The sequence below is a fragment of the Carcharhinus amblyrhynchos genome, chromosome 25 (assembly GCF_965287045.1).
Source record: "Carcharhinus amblyrhynchos chromosome 25, sCarAmb.v2.hapA, whole genome shotgun sequence".
Lineage (NCBI taxonomy): Eukaryota > Metazoa > Chordata > Chondrichthyes > Carcharhiniformes > Carcharhinidae > Carcharhinus > Carcharhinus amblyrhynchos.
The window spans coordinates 11,667,899-11,687,185 of record NC_137348.1 but is presented as its reverse complement, the minus strand read 5'-3'; the positions used below and the strand labels follow the sequence as shown (position 1 = coordinate 11,687,185).

Sequence of the window (19,287 nt, the reverse complement as noted above, 5' to 3'; positions counted from 1 at the left end):
AAGAAACAATTCTGAGAGGAGGGGGAGTAACAATCAAAAAGAATTAGTAAAGGGAGGGAGGAGTCTCTCTGTGGTGTAATATCTCCATCAGTCTAGGAATAATAGACCTCATTGTAACCTTATTATTTCTATTGTACCTGAGGCCTAAGGCTGTAGCAGTTTAGCTCCAGTACTCCTAAATTGAACATGGCGTCTTGAATAGGGCTCCAATTGGCATTCAATGTGACTTTAATTGCAGAGATTAGGGACTCGACACAACAATGAGTTAGGACTCTAGGGAGAGTGAACTCATGGGGGTGGGGGCACATGACTTGCTCCTTTATCCTACTCTGCACATAGCTTGTACTTGAATTCAATTATTTAAATCCCTTTCAACTCTGAACAGTCTGCTCATCTATTTTCTAACGCGCTGCTATCAAACAAGGACCTCTCTCACCCAATTGTACACAGGATTTTTTTTTGCCTCAGCTACATCAGGCGTTTTGTGGTTCTGTGGACAGAGAACTTGCTGAACAAACTGAACAGAAGAAAAAAAGAGAATTTTTTTTTGCTAACCATGACACATTTGCTGGTGCATCAGTCAGATACGGCAATGTCGCTGGAAACCATTAACCCTTTCAGCTGCTTCAATTTGCATTTATATCAGCCTTGTAAAACCTTGATTCGGTGGTTAGCACTTGCACTGCGTGTTCAGTCCAGAGACTGATTTGATTTGTTATTGTCACATGTATTGGGATACAGTGAAAAGTCTTGTTTCTTGCATGCTATACAAACAAAACAAACCGTTCATAGAGTACATAGGGGAGAAGGAAAGGAGAGGGTGCAGAATAGAATCATAGAATCCATATGGTGCAGGATGAGGCCATTTAGCCCATCAAGCCTGCACCAACAACAATCCCACCAGGCACTATCCCCGTAACCCTACATATTTACCCTGATTGTACCCTGACACTAAGGCAATTTAGCATGGCCAATCAACTTAACTCGCACATCTTTGGACTGTGGGAGGAAACCAGAGCACCCAGAAGAAATCCATGTGGACACAGGGGGAATGTACAAACTCCACACAGGCAGTGACCCGAAACCAGACTTGAACCTGGGTCCCTGGCGCTGTGAGGCAGCAGTGCTAACCACTGACCCACCGTGCTGCCCGTGGGCTATGACTTGGGTGTAGAGAAAGATCACTTTAATATAAGGTAGGCCCATTGTAAGTCTGATGGCAGCAGGGAAGAAGCTGTTCTTGAGACTTGAGCACAAAATCCAGCATAACGCTCTCACTGCAGTGCTGAGGGGGGTGTTGCACTGTCAGAGGGCGGCTTTTGGATCAGACATTAAACTGAAGCCTTATCTGCTCTCTCTGATGGACATGAGGAATCCCATGACTCTATTTGAAGAATAAACAGAGAGTCAAAGGAAACAATATTTATCCCTCAAGCAACCTCACTAAAGAAGTGGGCAGCATGGTGGCACAGTGGTTAGCACTGCTGCCTCACAGCGCCAGGGACCTGGGTTCAATTCCCAGCTTGGGTCACTATCTGTACAGAGTCTGCACAGACCCTGTGTCTGTGGGGGTTTTCTCCAGGTGCTCCAGTTTCCGCCTCCAAAAACATGCTGGTTAGGTGCATTGGCCATGCTAAATTCTCCCTCAGTGTACCCAAACAGACACCAGAGTGTGGAGACTAGGGGATTTTCACAGTAACTTAATTGCAGTGTTAATGTAAGCCTACTTGTGACAATAATGAATAAACTTAAACCAAATTCATTTTACTGTTATACCAAATACCAGTACCACAGCAGGTAACGCTGAGCTTCATGTTTTTAATATTTTGTTTAGTGCAGTGTATTGTGGTTTTGGGGAATACTGTCCTAAGGGAGACACTGAGCCAAGATTAGCTGCTCCAACACAGAACACAGGGGGAAAAATATCAGTGATACACCAAGGACCCTTGCACACTTCCAGTGAAAAGTGACTGAGATTTCATTGCTTATTCTCAGGCTGACACAAAATATTGTTTTGGAAAATTATATATACATCAAAATCTTTCGTCCATGCTTACTATAATTATATTATTTATTTAACTATTTAAATCCACCCCATGTGCATTCTCTCCCTCCATCACTGCTGATGGTGAGAGGCTGAGACAGATTTATTCCCCCTCCCTATCTGTTCTCAGTGATCAAATCTCCCTGTGAGTGTTAGAGAACAATTATGATCTAGTTTAAAAGAATGGGATAATGGAACAATCATTGAATTGCACTCAGCAACACATTCCTGCAGAGCAACGAATTAAACCACATAAAGGCCAGGTAGGACTCCTTATGGGTGCTGATGTATAGATCCATCCCACTAAGGAGCTGGTCAGTATTAAATTGTGGTATGGTTAATATCTTTCAAATCAATTCAACATGTTCAACAATTAACACCCTCCCTCCCCAATCTAACTGGCTGTCTTCATAATGCTGCCAAGTAATGGATTGTATACACAAACAGAAAATGCTGGCAACACTCAGCAGGTTTGACAGCATCTGTGGAGGAGAATACAGCCAACGTTTCAAGTCTTGATGATGCTTCGTCAGCTCTGACAAAGGATCATCCAGGCTTGAAACTTTGACTTTATTCTCTCTCCAGGGATGCTGTCAGACCTGCTGAGATTTACTAGCATTTTGTGTTTTTGTTTCAGATTCCAGCATCTGCAGTATTTTGCCTTTATCTTAATGGACCTTATAGCTGACAGTGGTTAGCGCTGCTGCCCCACAGCACCAGTGACCCAAGTTCAATTCCCTGCTTGGATTACTGTCTGTCTGAAGTCTGCATGTTCACCCTGTGTCTGCATGGGTTCCTTCCAGGTGCACAGGATTCCTCTCACAGTCCAATGGACATGCTGGTTAGGTTCACTGGCCATGCTAAATTCTCCCTCAGTGTACCCAAACAGGTGCCAGAGTGTGGCGACTAGGGGATTTTCACAGTAACTTCATTGCAGTGTTAATATAAGCCTACTTGTCACACTAATAAATAAACTTAACTTAGCTTTCCGAAAAACAGACTATATGCTAAACTGCACCCCTCCTCTTCCAGCTAGAGGTTTAGCTGATTGAAGAGTGACTATCAGACCCATACAGACCAGAAGACTCCCAAGTCTAACCCTCCATAGTGTATGTTCACCTGGCTGATCGGAGACAGCAGTACAGAAAGGGTTGTCAATTCTTCAGGATTGCCCTGGACTCCCTGGGAATTAAGGATTAGTTACTGCTGTGAGCAACCCAGGAAGAAAATCATTGGGAGGATTTTTGAATTTATCTTTTTAAAACATTGTGTGTGTTTTTGTTCTTTTTATTAATCACTTTCCTTTGCCGGTGCCAAAAACATTGGCAGCAGCATAAACGGTGGTTTTTAAAGGGGTGGTTGGAGGGGGGGTGGTGGTCATGTGATCAAACCCATAGGCATACATTTGACCAGAGTTGGCAACTCCAGGTAAGGGCTTTACAATAGGTATATGGAAATAATAGGGTTCTTCTCTTCAGACTCCTGTCTAGAAAATAGCAAGGAAAGGATCATGCGCAAATACAAGCACTGGTTCGTACAAAGCAATAAGGCTCCTGTAATCAATTGAATTAAAATCTTCCTCCTTACTCCACCCTTAATTTTGAGAGCCTGTAATGTAAGCATTGGTCTCATTGCTATTGATGGCTCAGGGACTGTTTACTCTCTCCATATCCTTTCATATTGGATTTCAGCCCATAAAGGATGTAAATCTTTTGACCTTACCCAGGCTGGCCTTTATGTGACTCCAACCCCACACCAACATGGTTGACTCTTAAACGCCATTTGAAGTGGCCTAGCAGGCCACTTAAATCAAACCATTCCAACAACAACTTAGAGCAACCAGGGATGGATGATAAATGCCAGCCTTACTAGCTACAACCCAAGAATATATAACAAGATTCTCTGGAGTGTGTCGGGGCTGTTGACTCAGATAAGCCTCAATACAGCCTGCAGGTGAATGCTGCTAAGGCCAGTTGCTCACAACATACCTACAAATTGTACAGTATTCAAAATTACCAGGGTGAATTCAATCCTTCTTCCACATCAGCAACACCATGGGTGGGTTGGGTATATGCTTTGTTACAATACTGCTGCCAGAGTTTCTTTATCTTCCACTTGCTTTTTGCTTCACTACCTTTGTGATCTGAAGGACTGGTCGAGATTAATTCCTGACTGGCAGAAAAATCCACTGACCATGAAGCAGCTTTTTTATACTAAAACCCACTAGGCTACCAGCTTCTATAACAGATATAGAACCTATTGTATATATAGATCCAATTAATGGCCTGAAGAAAAGGAAGGTACGGTGGCACAGTAGTTGGCATTGCTGCCCCACAGCGCCAGGGACCCGGGTTCGATTCCTGGCTTGGGTCACTGTCTGTGCGGAGTCTGCGTGTTCTCCCCTTGTCTGTGTGGGTTACTTCTGGGTGCTCCTGCAGCCTGAAAGACATGCTAGTTGGGTGCATTGACCATGCTAAATTCTCCCTGTGTGTACAGGAACAGGTGCCAGAGTGTGGCGACTAGGAGATTTTCACAGTAACTTCATTGCAACATTGCAATGTTACTCTAAGCCTACTTGTGACAATAATAAATAAACTTTTAAAAAAACAATGCTTGTAGCAGGAAAAGAGAGAGAAGAGTGCAGAAAAATATATATCCAGCTGAAAATATTGCCCTTCTATCCAAAGACAACATGAGCAATGACTGAATGTGTCAGTACGTGCCTTGGGATTGATGTGATTGTTGAGAAAATGACACTCGTTTCTCATCCGTCAGAAACAGAAAAAAGTTTGCCAAAAGTCCTGCCCAAGGTAAATGTCTAATTTAAATATCTCATTGTTATCCTCAATGGACGTTTTCACAAATGATCTCATGGTCTGAAATAACCCACCTGCCTCCACTGTCTTCATTTGAAATCATTCAATAGAAAAAACTCACATGGAATCAAAGGAGAAACACTATCATTGGCAATAAGAACAAAGAGGCATCATCAATGTACTGAACCAACTTTTGTTTTATATGCAAGAGAACCCAATAGGTGTCAATGTTTGGAATGTACTGCTGTTAAGTTGCTTACTTTTCTTTTGACAAAAGCTGTAAAGAACAACTAACTCATAGTTGTAATACCACGACTTAATTGAAGGTTTCAGATCACAGCAAAAACTGACATGTTAGTATTGGCATCATATGACACAGGTTCAAACTCACCTAAAGCAATCTATTATTACCAATAATATAAATAGTTATATGCATAGGAACTGCCATTGGGGTCAGCTGTGATTGACAGGGTCTTGCCACTGAATTATTTGATCTTAATAGAAGTGTTATTGGATGTGACTTCATGATATGCTGCATGGAAACTCTGTATATATTATGAGGACAGTGTAAAGAATATGGAAAAACACACTCGCACCCAGTCTGACTTCCACATGGCTGCTGGGACTTGTGGAAACTAAGCAAGCTGGCCAGAAGTGGAAACTCTCACTTCTCCGATTCCATGTGCATTGTTTCTATTGGATGATGTCAAATGAACACAGTGGAAGCAGCTGGGTTTTTTTATTAGTCACATTTTGGCTTATATTAACATTGAAATGAAGGTACTGTGAAAATCTCCTAGTTGTCACACTCCAGTATCTGTTTGGGTACACTGAGGGACAATTTAGCACGGCCAATTCACCTAACCTGCACATATTTGGACTGTGGGAAGAAAGTGGAGCACCCGGAGGAACACAGACACGGGGAGAATGTACAAACTCCACACAGGCGGTGACCCAAGTCGGGACTCGAACCTGGGTCCCTGGCACTGTGAGGCAGCCGTGCTAACCACTGTGTCACATGTTTCAGACCATGAGATCATTTGTGAAACCAACGATTGAGGATAATAGATATGTGTTTAATAATGAGACATTTAAATTAGACATTTACCTTGGGCAGGACTTTTGACAAACCTTTTTCTGTTTCTGAGGTATGAGAAATGAGTGTCATTTTCTCAACAATCACATCAATCCCAAGGAATGTACCGATACCGATGCTTCATGGTCAGTGGATTTTGCTACCAGTCAGGAATCAATCTTGGCCAGTCCTTCAGACCACAAAGGTAGTGAAGCAGAAACCAAGTGGAAGGAGAAAAGACTCTGGCAGAAGTACTGTATAAAGCATATACCAAACCCACACCTTTCATTGTTGATAGAGGAAGCAGGATTGAATCCACCTTCTAAGGGTAACTAAGGAAATGCAATTAATGCAGCTCATACTCACAAACAAAAAAAAACAAAACATATCTATCTTAAAGAAGAATAACAGCACTCTGAATCTATTAAAGAGGTACCTACATTTGTATAGCACTTTTCACATCCCCAGGGCATCCTAAAACATGTCACAGCTCATGAATTGATTTTCATTACGTAGATCAACACGGCGGCCAGTTTTTACATAAGGGATCTCACAAACAGTGGTGAGATAAACTGTCTTTATGGTGTTGATTGAGAGAGAAATTGGCCTCTTATTCTTCTTTCAAACTGTCATGGGATCTTTTCCATCCACCTGAACAGGCAGACAGAGTCTCAGTTTAATGTCTCATGCACAAATCAGCCCTTCCAACAATGTTGCACTCCTTCAGGACTACACTGAAATGTCAAGCTAAGTTATGTTATATGACCATCAGCCTGTAACTATATAGCATCCTGTTTATATATAATGCCACGAGAGGAATTTAGCCTGTACATATTACAGGCATCGTGCAACCTCTGTATCTGCATTATAGAAAATTAGCACAAGCTTGAATTTTTGTATTCATTCACAGGCGATGGGTATCACTAGCAAGGCTAGCATTTATCGTCTGTCCCTAATTGCCCTTGACAAGATGAACTGCTGCAGACCATGTAGTTTTGATGTGCTGTTAGGGACGGAGTTCCAGGAATTTGAACTAACGACTGTGAAAGAATGGCAATATATTTCCAAATCAGGGTGGTTTGTGACTGAAAGGGGGAACTTGCAGGTGCTGCTGCTACTTTTGTTCTTCTAAGTAGTAGCGGCTGCAGGCTTTGGAGTTGCTGTCAAAGATACCTTGGCGAATTGCCATGATGTATATTGTAGATGGTACACATTGCTTTTCCACTTTTTCAAATACAAGGGGATTAGTTATTGAAGGAAACAGAATAAATGTGATGTTTCCTCCACACACGGTAGCACAGTGGTTAGCACTGCTGTCTTACGGTGCCAGGGACCCGGCAGGTTACTGTCTGTGCGAAGTCTGCATGTTCTCCACATGCCTGCATGGGTTTCCTTCGGGTGTTCCGGTTCCCTTCCACAGTTTGAAAGACGTGCCGGTTAGATGCATTGGCCATGATAAATTCTACCTCAGTGTACCCGAACAAACACCAGAGTGTGGCGACTGGAGGATTTTCACAGTAACTTCATTGCAGTGTTAATGTAAGCCTAACTGTGATACTAATAAATAAACTAAACTGTCTGAATATATCATAAAGGAATAATCCATTGTGCATATATTGTATAGCGAATAGTACACTCCATTTACATTAGAGAATTGCACATCTTGGACATATTATAGAGAATTTCACACCCTGGATACATTATAGAGAATTCACACCCTGGATATATTATAGAGAATATCACACTCTGGATATATTAGAGAGAATGTCACACTCTGGATATATTATTGAGAAAATCACATTTTGGATATATTGTATAGAATATTACACCATGGATATATTAAAGAGAATATCACACCCTGGATATATTATGGAGAATATCATATCCTGGATATATTATAGAGAAGTTCACACCTTGGATATATTATAGAGAATATTACATTCTGGATATTTTATAGAGAATATCACACTCTAGATATATTAGAGAGAATATCACACCCTGGATATATTATGGAGAATATCACACCCTGGAAATGTTATAGAGAAGTTCACACTCTGGATATATTATGGTGTGGACATGCTGGCGTTGGACTGGGGTGGGCACATTAATAAGTCTCACAACATTTGGTTAAAGTCCAACACCTTTATATGGAATCTTGCGCTTTCGGGACACTGCTATGAAGGAGCAGCACTCCAAAAGCTTGTGATTCCAAATAAACCTGTTGGACTTTAACCTGGTGTTGTGAGACTTCTTACTGAATATATTATAGAGAATATCACACCCTGGACACATTATAGAGAATATCACACCTTGGAGAGATTATAGAGAATATCACACCCTGGATACATTATAGACAATATCACACCTTGGAGAGATTAGAGAGAATATCACACCCTGGATACATTATACAGAATATCACACCTTGGAGAGATTAGAGAGAATATCATACCCTGGACGTATTATAGAGAATATCACACCGCAGATGTTATAGGGAATATCACACCCTAGATATATTATAGGGAATATCACACCCTGCATATATTATATTATTTGCTGGTATAAGAGGTTGTGTTCAGAGATAGTTGAGTTGCTTTAATTTGCCTCAGTGATCCAGAGTTAGATATTGGGAAACATCATCAAGTATCCCTCCCTCTGGAGCTCTATCCAGTAAGTCTGGATGTGTGCGAATGAGCTTAGCAGAATGGAAAGGCGATTTCAGTTTTGGGCCAGGTGTGTGTAGAGGGGAGGGGCCGGGAGAGAGTAGTGTCCTCAGGTGGTGAGGTTTGGACGGAGGTTACAACCAGAGTCCATTAGTAAGAACGCCAAAAGGAAAGTAGCAGTGCTGGGGAGCAGGACATATTATAGAGAATTTCACATCCTGGATATATTATAGCGAATATCACACTCTGGATATATTAGAGAGAATGGGGAGCACGGATGGAGACTGCTGTGTTAGAACAGAGCCAGGCTGCCTTTAATCTTTGCAGTAATTAAAAGCGTGTCTGAGCGACTCACTACTCAATCACTGAAGCTGTAACCAGTTTCATTCAGCGTGTGGAGCCTGGGTTGTGGCTGGCTGTCCGGCCAGGAAGCGGCGGTTCCAGATTCTGTCCTTTACGTTTTTTTTTGCTGCCCCTCTTTCCACCCAAGTGAGAACCGGTTGCTTCAATGAGGAGTGTCCAGAGAGAGACTCCGAGCTTCAAGCTATCGATTAAGTGTCGGATGGAGATGACCAGGGGCTTTTGATTTGCATTTCTTTGGAAGTGGTGTTGGCCGGGGGCGGGGGGGAGGTTTGAGGTGGTCACACTTCATTCCCCTCTCCTATCCCAGCAGCATTGCTAGTTCTCCCATCAATTCCCGCCGGCTCTGATTGAATTTTCATGAGCTGGGAGGCAGTGCTGGCAGCTCCCGACACTCATTGGTGAATCAGTGAGTGAGACACAAGCTGGCAGCAGGAGAGAGGTGAGCACAGGGAAGGAGTTCTCGCTGTTCCTGTGCCCAGCACCGGCACTCTTCCCAGATCCTTTAATCCCACCCATGTGTACCTCAACTCCGCAACGTCAGGCGGTAATTCAAGGTGAGGGTGTGGGAGGAATCTGCACCAGCTCAGAGTAAGACACTGGATTACAGTCATTTATAAATACATCTTTTGGAAGAAGAGAGGATGACTGACAAGTGCAGCTTGTGGAGCGCGATCTCAGCAGCAGCTTGCTGCTTTTACCGAGGCTCCTTCATGCAAGTTCAGGTAAGGATGGCATCTTGGATTGAAGAAGGAAAACCCTGTTTGTCTCTAGTTGCTATCGTTGCACCGAGGCCATGCTGCACCTCAGCATACACACACACACTGCGCCGTCACCCTGCAGCTTGTTACTTTAGTTTATGAATGGGATTTTTCTGGTAGTAAACAACGTTTGCCTTTCCTACCGGGGAAGGAAGGCTGAGAATGCTGAGATTCCTGGAGTAATCCTACTGGACTGCCAACATGACTTTGACAGGTTTACTGTTTAAACCCGTTCAGACATTCCCGAATGAAAGGCAGGAACAAGGACTTGACCTGGAAAATCACAGTTGATGGAGCTAGAGTCAGGGTCCCAGTTGAAGGTGTGTGGTGCCAATAGATCCAAACATCTACACGTGGTCAGATACAGATTTAGGGAAAAAACTGACATAGTCAGAAAGGGGGAGAGGTACACACAACATGTTATATATCTATAACCTATGTATCAAACACAAGGCGCACACAAAACACTAATCGGAGAGTTGACTAAAGGGTAAAAAAAAGAGGGGAATGAAAGATGCAGAGACAGATCCAGAGAGAAATCCAGACATAATCAGACAGAGAGGGAGGGAGGGCTGAGGGAGCACACTGAGGCACAAATAGAGAATGGAAGGAAGGATGTCAGTTACACAAATACAGAGACTCTCGGAGAAACACCAATAGACACAGTCAGACATATAGATATAAGGACTCAGGGACAGGTGTGCTGACTCAGTGTTAACATGAACGCACAGAATGAGTGTTCTGTGTGTGAATTCTTTGTGCTGACGATCTTCATAATCATTTCATGAACTAGATGATGTAATGCAGTTACTCTTCCCCCCTTCGTGTCCGTATTGGGTCGTGCTGGAATTTGAAATATCAGCCCCGAATATGCACACAGTTTGTTAACACTCAGGTGTTTGCAGGTTCCGTTCAGTTCTTTGCCATAGGCAGTCGCCAGGTCGGTATATATGCAATAATTGATCTGCACTCAACGATTAAACACATCTCTCACGGGGCTGAGCTGCTGGTATGATGCACGGTGCTTTCAATACTGTCGCAAGCGAGTGGGTGGCGGACAAGGTTTGCACCGAATATTAAATATGTTAAGATGGAGGGACAATGAATTTGTAACTATCCCCCTCTCTGGGTCTGTCTCTGCATTTTTCATTCCCTCATTCTGAAGATTGGTCCTGTTGAGATGGAAGGGGAAAGGGGACAGACGCCATCCCTCGCTGCAGGCATCATCCCATGGGCATTCTGATGCACTGAAGTCACCCTGCAGTCTAGGGAGAGGGAATAGCGTTGTGGTAATGCAATCTAAAGCCCCAAGGCTAATGCTCTGGGGGGTCAAATCCCACTACAGCTGATGGAATTTCAATTCAATTAATAAATACAAATGGTGGCCGTGGTAACTACCATCTGGTTCACCAATGTACTTTAGGAAAGGAAATCTGCCGTCTTTATCCGGTCTGTTCCATATGTGACTCCACAGCCACAGCAATTTAGCTCAACTGCTCTCTGAAATGGAGAGACACTTAGTTCAAGGGCAATTTGGAATGGGCAACAAATGCTGAACTTGCCAGTTACATTCATATGCCATGGAAAAACTAAAAAGTGTTTGCCAGTTGCAGTCACGCTGACAGATATACACACACAAATAGATACTCATACAAATAGACGCACAGACAATATACACAGATACACACGCAGACAGACACACAGACTCACACACATAGACAGACACAGTTGGGGAAGTGCAATGAAAAGGGCAACAGCCTTTCAAGAGGGGAAATGAGACTCTGAAATTCTCTAGATGGTGAAATAACTTCTGCTGTGTAACGGAACCATCCAGATTTAACTCCCGTGTTGAGTCGACGCATCTTCACCCAGTCCCTCTGGACCAAAGGAGAAAGTCCACACAGAGTTCGTGCTTCCGATTGCGCCGGAGAATTATATTGATGAGGCCAGAATCGGGTTTGTCAGTGACGCCTTCCCCTGTCAAATAGTCAGCCAGCTCTCACTTCAGGCTCAGAAAATGAGAGTGACCAATAAAGCAGAGGGATCCCGGAAGCATCAAGTCACCATCACACAGCAGAGGAAAGGAGTCTAAAGCAATGTCTAATGCAGACCTTATGGTGTTTGGAGTGGATGTTATGTGAAGAGGGAGCTGCAAGGAGAATGTTACGTGGACAAAAACAGAAAATGTTGGAAAATCTCAGCAGCTGTGAGGGAGAATACAGCTAATATTTCGAGTCTGGATGACCCTTTGTCAGAGTGTTATGTAGAGTTAGATTATTTGCCGGCGTGTTACAGAGTGATTGAAGACTGTTCCTTCTTTAAGAATAAGATAAAATAACCTGTTTAATATGGAACAGTTATTCAGCCAGTCTGTGAAGGAGCTGGATTAAGGGGCACTATTGTACTCATATAGAGTGCTGACCTGTGTCCTACCAACAATGCCCCCCACCCACCCAACACACACTATCAGCCTCTGTAATACCTTCCTTGCCGCTGTCAGCATCCAAACAGACATTATTCTGTTTGCTTTTATTGATGGCCCTGACGATGACTATTGTTCTTTAATTCTCTCAATTAGTCCTGAAAATCTGTACAAACTCTCGCAGCTGGTGTACCACAATCCCTTGGCTGGATGTTTGGTGATTGGAAGGTGGGTTTGGACGCTGCGAAACTGCATTCTCAGTTTGAGCAGATACCCAGAGGTCTGAGATAGATATTTATCTCTTCAATCCACTGGAGGACTGAAGGTGGGGTTTGGGCTCAAAGCTTTAGAACAATGCCGTGTTCCATTCTTGGGATTATTTTGTCAATCTCCCCACATTGCCCCCCCCCTCCCTCTGCCCGTATCCCAGACAGCTCGGAGGAAGGGTAATCCAGATGCTATTCTCTCTCCACAGATGATGTCAGACCCGCTGAGATTTTCCAGCATTTTCTGCTTTTGTTTCAGATTCCAGCTTCCGCGGTATTTTGCTTGTGTCCCAAAGGGTAATCTGGGTGGCTGGGGTATGTTTCCATGGAATCCTTACACTGCAGAAAGAGGCCTTCCGGCCCATCGAGTCTGCTTTGAATCTCTGACAGAGTATCCCACCCACGCCCTTCCCTCTACCCTATCTCCCTAACCCTATGCATTTACTATGGCTAATCCATCTAACGTATACATAGCTGGACACTAAGGGGACAATTTACCATGGCCAATCCCCCTAACCTGCACACCCATGGCTTTCCCGGGATGTCCCTCATTAGGGGCACAGTAGTTAGCACTGCTGCTTCATAGCTCCAGGGACCTGGGTTCGAATCCTGGCTTGGATCACTTCTGTGTGGAGTTTGCACGTTGTCCCCGTGTCAGCGTGGGTTTCCTCCGGGTGCTCCGGTTTCCTCCCACCGTCCAAAGGTGTGCGGGTAGAACATAGAACATTACAGCGCAGTACAGGCCCTTCGGCCCTCAATGTTGTTCCGACCAGTGGAATGATTATTACTTACGTGGAGAAAAACTGCAACAGGCGACGGTGCAGAGGGACCTCGGGGTCCTTGTGCATGAGTCGCAAAAACCCAGCTTGCAGGTGCAGCAGGTGGTCAGGAAGGCGAATGGGATGCTGGCCTTCATAGCGAGGGGGATTGAATATAAAAGTAGGAAGGTCTTGCTGCGGCTGTATAGGGCATTGGTGAGGCCGCAGCTGGAGTACTGTGTGCAGTTTTGGGCGCCGTACTTACACAAGGATATTTTGGCCTTGGAGGGAGTGCAGAGGAGGTTTACTAGGCTGATGCCGGAGTTGAGGGGGTTGAGCTATGAGGAAAGGCGGAATAAATTAGGCTTGTACTCGTTAGAGTTTAGAAGAATGAGGGGAGATCTCATTGAGACATATAAGATGATGAATGGGATGGATAGGATAGAGGTGGAGAGACTCTTCCCGCTCAGAAAGGATAGTAGGACTAGGGGGCACAGCCTCAAGATAAAGGGGGGGCGGTTTAGAACGGAGTTGAGGAGGAACTTCTTCACTCAAAGGGTGGTGAATCTCTGGAATTCCCTGCCCGTTGAAGTGGTGGAGGCTACCTCGCTAAATATTTTTAAGATGCGGGTTGATGGGTTTTTGATAAGAGAGGGGATTAAGGGTTATGGGGAGAGGGCGGGAATGTGGAGCTGAGCCAAGACAGATCAGCCATGATCTTATTGAATGGCGGGGCAGGCTCGAAGGGCTAGTTGGCCTACTCCTGCTCCTATTTCTTATGTTCTTATGAATCTAATGACCCTCTAACCTAAACTATTCCAATGTTATTCATATGCCTATCCACTGACCATTTGAACACCCTTAAAGTTGGCGAGTCCACAACTGCTGCACGCAGGGCATTCCACGCCCTTACTACGTGCACTGGTAGGTGCATTGGCCATGTTAAATTGTCCCTTAGTATCCCGGGGTGCATAGGTTAGGATTAGCGGGGTAAATATGTGGGATTACGGGGATACGGCCTTCGTGGGATTGTGATCGGTGCAGACTTGATGGGCCGAAAGGTCTCTTTCCGTACTGGAGGGATTCTATGATTCTTGATTCAGTACTGACTGTGTCAGCCAGCTGGTTTAGTTGATAGTAGCTCATCCAATTTGCACTTGACACACTTTCTAGCAGGGGTCAGCAGAGGGAGATCGCGAATGGGATCCGGAGAGGCTCCCCACACTCCCTAACCCATGAGCAGTAATACCCTGTTATCCATTACCACCACCCCCCCTACCTCCCCCGATAATATGATCAAGGCGCTCGAGATAGATCAGGAATTGAAGCTGGCATTTCCGTGCAGTGGAAATGATTCGATTTCACACCGGCTGAGTCATGGGGGGAGGGGTCGGTGAAGATAAGCATAAACATATTTTCAATCACCTTTCTAAATGTCTTTATACATTTGCAACACAAAGCGCTTCTCCCCGTGTTAACATTCACTGATTTATTGTTTAGACCTTGAAACTCAGGTGCAGGAGCTCCATGGCTCACTTTGCCAAGGTTGGAACAGGCAGAGTCTGCAGCAGTACACACACACACACACACACACACACAGATAAACACTGCCCCTCACCGCCTCTGTCTGCCAACCTTGCCTTACACCACCTTGGGTCGACCTTTGCCCACTCACCTTGACTCACAACACAAGCCACGGAACGTACGTTTCAACAGCTAAGCGAGTGAACACAGGCCAAACACTGCTGGGTGAACTCAAATTTTACCGACAGAGTGAAGAAGAAACAAAAGGCACCTGCAGTCTATTGAAAATTGGTGTACACAGAAACATTAACCAAATCTAACATTTCAAATCCATCCATAATTCATTTGAAATATTAGTGGCGGGGGTAGGGGTTGTATTTAATTTTGTTTTATCCCAGACATTCAGCCATTGACGGTCCTAGCCCAGGAAAGCTTCCAACCAGTTGCCGGAATATGATTATGTTCTCGGTTTGTTGGCTGTTTGAAACGTGCTTAGGGAGAATTGGGGACAGCAGGCCCCAATTCGGTTGCAGAACAGTGAAAAAAATGTCTGAAGTCACAAAAAGCAATAACATGAGGAATTCTGCCATTTTCACCAGATAAGAGGTCGGATTGGTGAATTTCTCGATACTCAGTTTAATTATTTCCCTTCTACAATCACTGAAGGAAAGGTAAAAAGATTAGCCTGCTCAGATAGAGGAGATTTTTTATTATTGAAGCCCGTCCAGTAATGATGAACTGGAATGTGCTGCCTGAAAGGGTGTCAGAAGCAGATTTACTAGTAACTTTCAAAAGAAAATTGGATAAATACTTTATGGGGAGAAAATTGCAGGGCTATGAGGAAAAGTAGGGGAGGAGGACTAACTGGATAGCTCTTCAAAGAGCTGACAAGGACTGGACAGGCCGAATGGCCCCGTTTTTGTACTGAGGGATTTTAGGGTGGTATGACTTCCCTCCCATTTTTTCCACCCCCTCTTGTGGTGAAGTTCCTCTGTCCCAATGATTCCCCGCTTTCGTTAATCCCTATATTAGCATGTGTCACACCCCAACCTCTGAATGTTGGTGCTTTTCTAATGCACCTTTGACATGAAACTGGGCCCATTCGGCAATTCAAACATAGGGGTTTAAATGTTGAAGAAAATCAGTCCCTCGGGCCGCCTGCCTTTGTCTTGTTGTTGCAGACATTCTTTATGTGTACAAGCTAGCCGGGAAATCAGAGGCAGGGAGAGCACGCTTGCTGCTGGAATAACATTTCAGCTCAGAACAAGCAGCTGTGCTGGGCTCTCTCTCTTGGCCAATAAGAGCCTTTCCTTTGTGGGAAACGGTGACATCATTTTTGGCCAATCACAGTGCTCTTTGATGACATCCAGAGAAGAAAAGAGCCGCTGACAGAGAGAGAATCCTTAACCCTTTCAGAACCAGGCTTTCACCCACCATGTCCAGCCCCGCAACACGCATTTTTTCTAGATTCCATATATTCTTTCTCTACACCCTAGTTGTGACTGCAAAACTATAAAATCCCCACTGTGTAGGAGATCATCGAGCCTGTACCGATAACAATCTCACCCAGGCCCTACGGATACAAACACATGTATTTACCCGAGCTAGTCTCCTAACACTAACGGGCAATTTAGCATGGCCAGTCCACCCAACCTGCACATCGTTGGACTGTGGGAGGAAACCAGAGCATCTGGAGGAAACCTACGCAGACATGGATAGAACATGTAAACTCCACACAGGCAGTGACCCAAGGTCAGAATCGAACCCAAGTCCCTGGAGCTGTAAGGCAGCAGTGCTAACCACTGTGCCACCCAATACATTCTGCACCTTCTCCTTTCTTTCTCACCATGTACTCTATGAACTGTATGCTTTGTATAGCGCACAAGAAACAATACTGTAAACTGTAACACACTGTCACAATACATGTGACAATAATAATTCAAATCAAATATTCTAGTTCAGCAAATAACCTTCCAGTGTCTACTTCAAGTTGTTTCCCCCCACACCCCTCCTCCTACTTTTGACATGTGAAATCAATAGTGAGTATTGGCAAGCTAACTGACTGCCTGGGGCATCACTTTTAAAGCCTGTTTTATAGGCAGGACCACATGTATAGTGTAGTCAGTAAACCTGAAGTGAGTACGGACTGGAAGCTAATCAAATATTTCAGATAGATTCTACAGAATATTGGATTACAGCTATTTGAACCCCACTCCCTTGAAGTCATAGGATTATTTTTAAAAGGCTACGTTTACTAAATTCTGAGAGGACATGATATAAATATCCTTGGGGTTAACACTGACCAGAAACTGAATTGGACTAGCCATATAAAGACTCTGGCTACTAGGTAAAAGCAAAATACTGTGGATGCTGCAATCTAAAAGAAAAACTGAAAATGCTGGAAAGTCTCAGCATATCTGACAGCATCTATGGAGAGAAAATGGAGCCAACGTTTCAAGTCAGACTCTCTGCACAGATGCTGTCAGACCTGCTGAAATTTTCCAGCATTATGTGTTTTTGACTCTGGCTACAAAAGCAGGTCAGAGGGTCAAACCCTGCAGTGATTAACTCACTTCCTGACTCCCCAAAGCCTGACAATCAAGGCACAATTCAGGAGTGTGATGCAATCCTCTTCACTTGTCTTAACATTCACTTCATCCACTACTAATTGACAGTGTCTACCATTTACCTACAAGATACACTGCAGGAACTCAAGTTGAGATGAAGGCCTGTTTCCATGCTGTAAACCTCCATGACTCTGTAACTTATCAAGGCTCCTTTGACAGCACCTTCAAAACCCATGACTGCTACTTCCACAAGGACAAGGGCAGCAGACACATGGGAACACCGCCACCTGGAAGTTGCCTTCCAACCCACTCACTATCCTGACTTAAAAATACATTACTACTCCTTCATTGTCACTGAGTCAAAATCCTGGTACTTCCTCCCTAACTTACACCACATGGACTGCAGTGGTTCAAGAAAGAAGCTCGCTACCACATTCTGAAGGGCAATGAGAAATGGGCAATAAATGGTGGGCTAGCCAGAGATGCCCACATCTGAAGAATGAATAAAAAATATTTGCTTTAGGGACTGTTATTTTAAGCCAGACACAGACTGCTAGTGCAATGCTGCGAGTCTACGCATACCCGCTCAATGCTGAATTTGAGTTTGGACTGGATGATTAATTGCTGTTCCATCAGGGCTGCAGATTTATGAAGAAATTATGCACAGTTCATTGTGGAGAAATTCAGTATCCCAGACATGTTGCATTTGGTTAATTGTCCTTGCCAATTTTTATGGCAGTTTTCAGCTGGCAACTCAAGCAGTGAAGAGACTGTAGTTGCAAGCTCACTGGATCTCGGGCATTACTGTAACATAAATGAATGGAAATCATGCCCTCTGTTGGGAACAGTTCATTCAGAGCTCTCCATTGGTGAATGGAACTGGGCTGGCAGGGGGTGCCAGTTACCTATTATACAGCTCTGTGCCCATCCTTAGTTGCAATGTGGTTTCCACCTCATTGGCTGTGGAGACCATTCCCCCAATCTACCCCGTCACTTTTTCAGGCAGTGCATTTCAGATATACCAACACAATCTCCAATGGCACTCGCTTTAGGTCCAATGCACTGAAAAGTGTCAGCTTTGACACAGTTGTAGCCTTCTCACGTCTTAGGATCTGGGAACCCAAATCTCACCACTGTAGATGGCGAAGTTTGAATTCAATTCAATAAAAATCTGAAATTAAAGATCTAATTAAAGAAACCATTGTTGAATGTTGTAAAAACTCATACTGTTCACTAATGTCCCTTATCTGGTCTGGCCTACATGTGACACCAGATCCAGAACAATGTGGTTGGCTTTCAAATGTTTTCTGAACTGGGGAGGCAACTAGAGACGGGCAATACATGTGACACTCATATCTTGTAAATGAATTAGAAGACAACAGTGGCCATATTTCAAAAGTATGCCACTGGTTGTAAAGCAGATGTGCAAAAGGTACTTTTCCTGTTCTGAGGGTGGGCTAAGGAGACGGATGGCCAAAGCTTTTCTGAAACCATCTATAGGGAGGCAGAAAACTTACTGCTGTGCATGATTTAGTTCTGCAGTTTTTCCCTCTAATTGAAATGGAAAAAGCCTGTTTTCAGCTCAACAAATCTCTCTATTCTCCTATAAAACAAATGCAATTAGAATTAATTTAGGGTGGGGGGGGCATAGGGGTGGGATTCTGTCATAAAATGTAATTGGATCCAGTCTCTGACCCCATTAGCTGTTCCATCTCAGGGTGGTCAGGGTCGGGGGCAGCATCAGAATGTCACAGCCAGGGAAAACTAGGGTTGTCAGCTGTTTCCCTGTTGCTGCCTGTGTCAATAATAATCTGCCTAGGTTGCAATAGAGCAAGTTTCACTCTGGGAGATGTGTAAAGGCTGTTTGCATTGGTTAGAACTGGTCAAAACCTTCATTTCAGGCAGCAAAGTGACTAAGGGATGTCAAACAGAAGCCATCCTTTTATAAATGAAATTCCCTTTTGAGTAGGTTGTTTTCATTTTTGTGAATTTGAAGGGCTGAAAGCTCTGTTGGTACTTTATGATTACAGTAGG

At 44.0% G+C, this 19,287-nt stretch overlaps 1 protein-coding gene across 3 annotated transcripts in view; it reads left to right on the top strand.

Annotated features, from left to right (window-relative positions):
* Window positions 1-19,287, top strand: part of LOC145358125 (SH2 domain-containing protein 3C-like) — a 172,610-nt gene that overhangs the window by 115,943 nt on the left and 37,380 nt on the right. The window contains exon 1 of one of the 3 annotated variants that reach the window (XM_080211803.1): window positions 9,448-9,680. The exons of the other annotated variants lie outside the window; for them this stretch is intronic. Coding sequence (XP_080067929.1) covers window positions 9,600-9,680 — 81 coding nt within the window. The 5' untranslated portion in view covers window positions 9,448-9,599. Of the gene's footprint in view, window positions 1-9,447; window positions 9,681-19,287 lie in introns of those variants that run through there. 3 annotated transcript variants of the gene reach the window in all.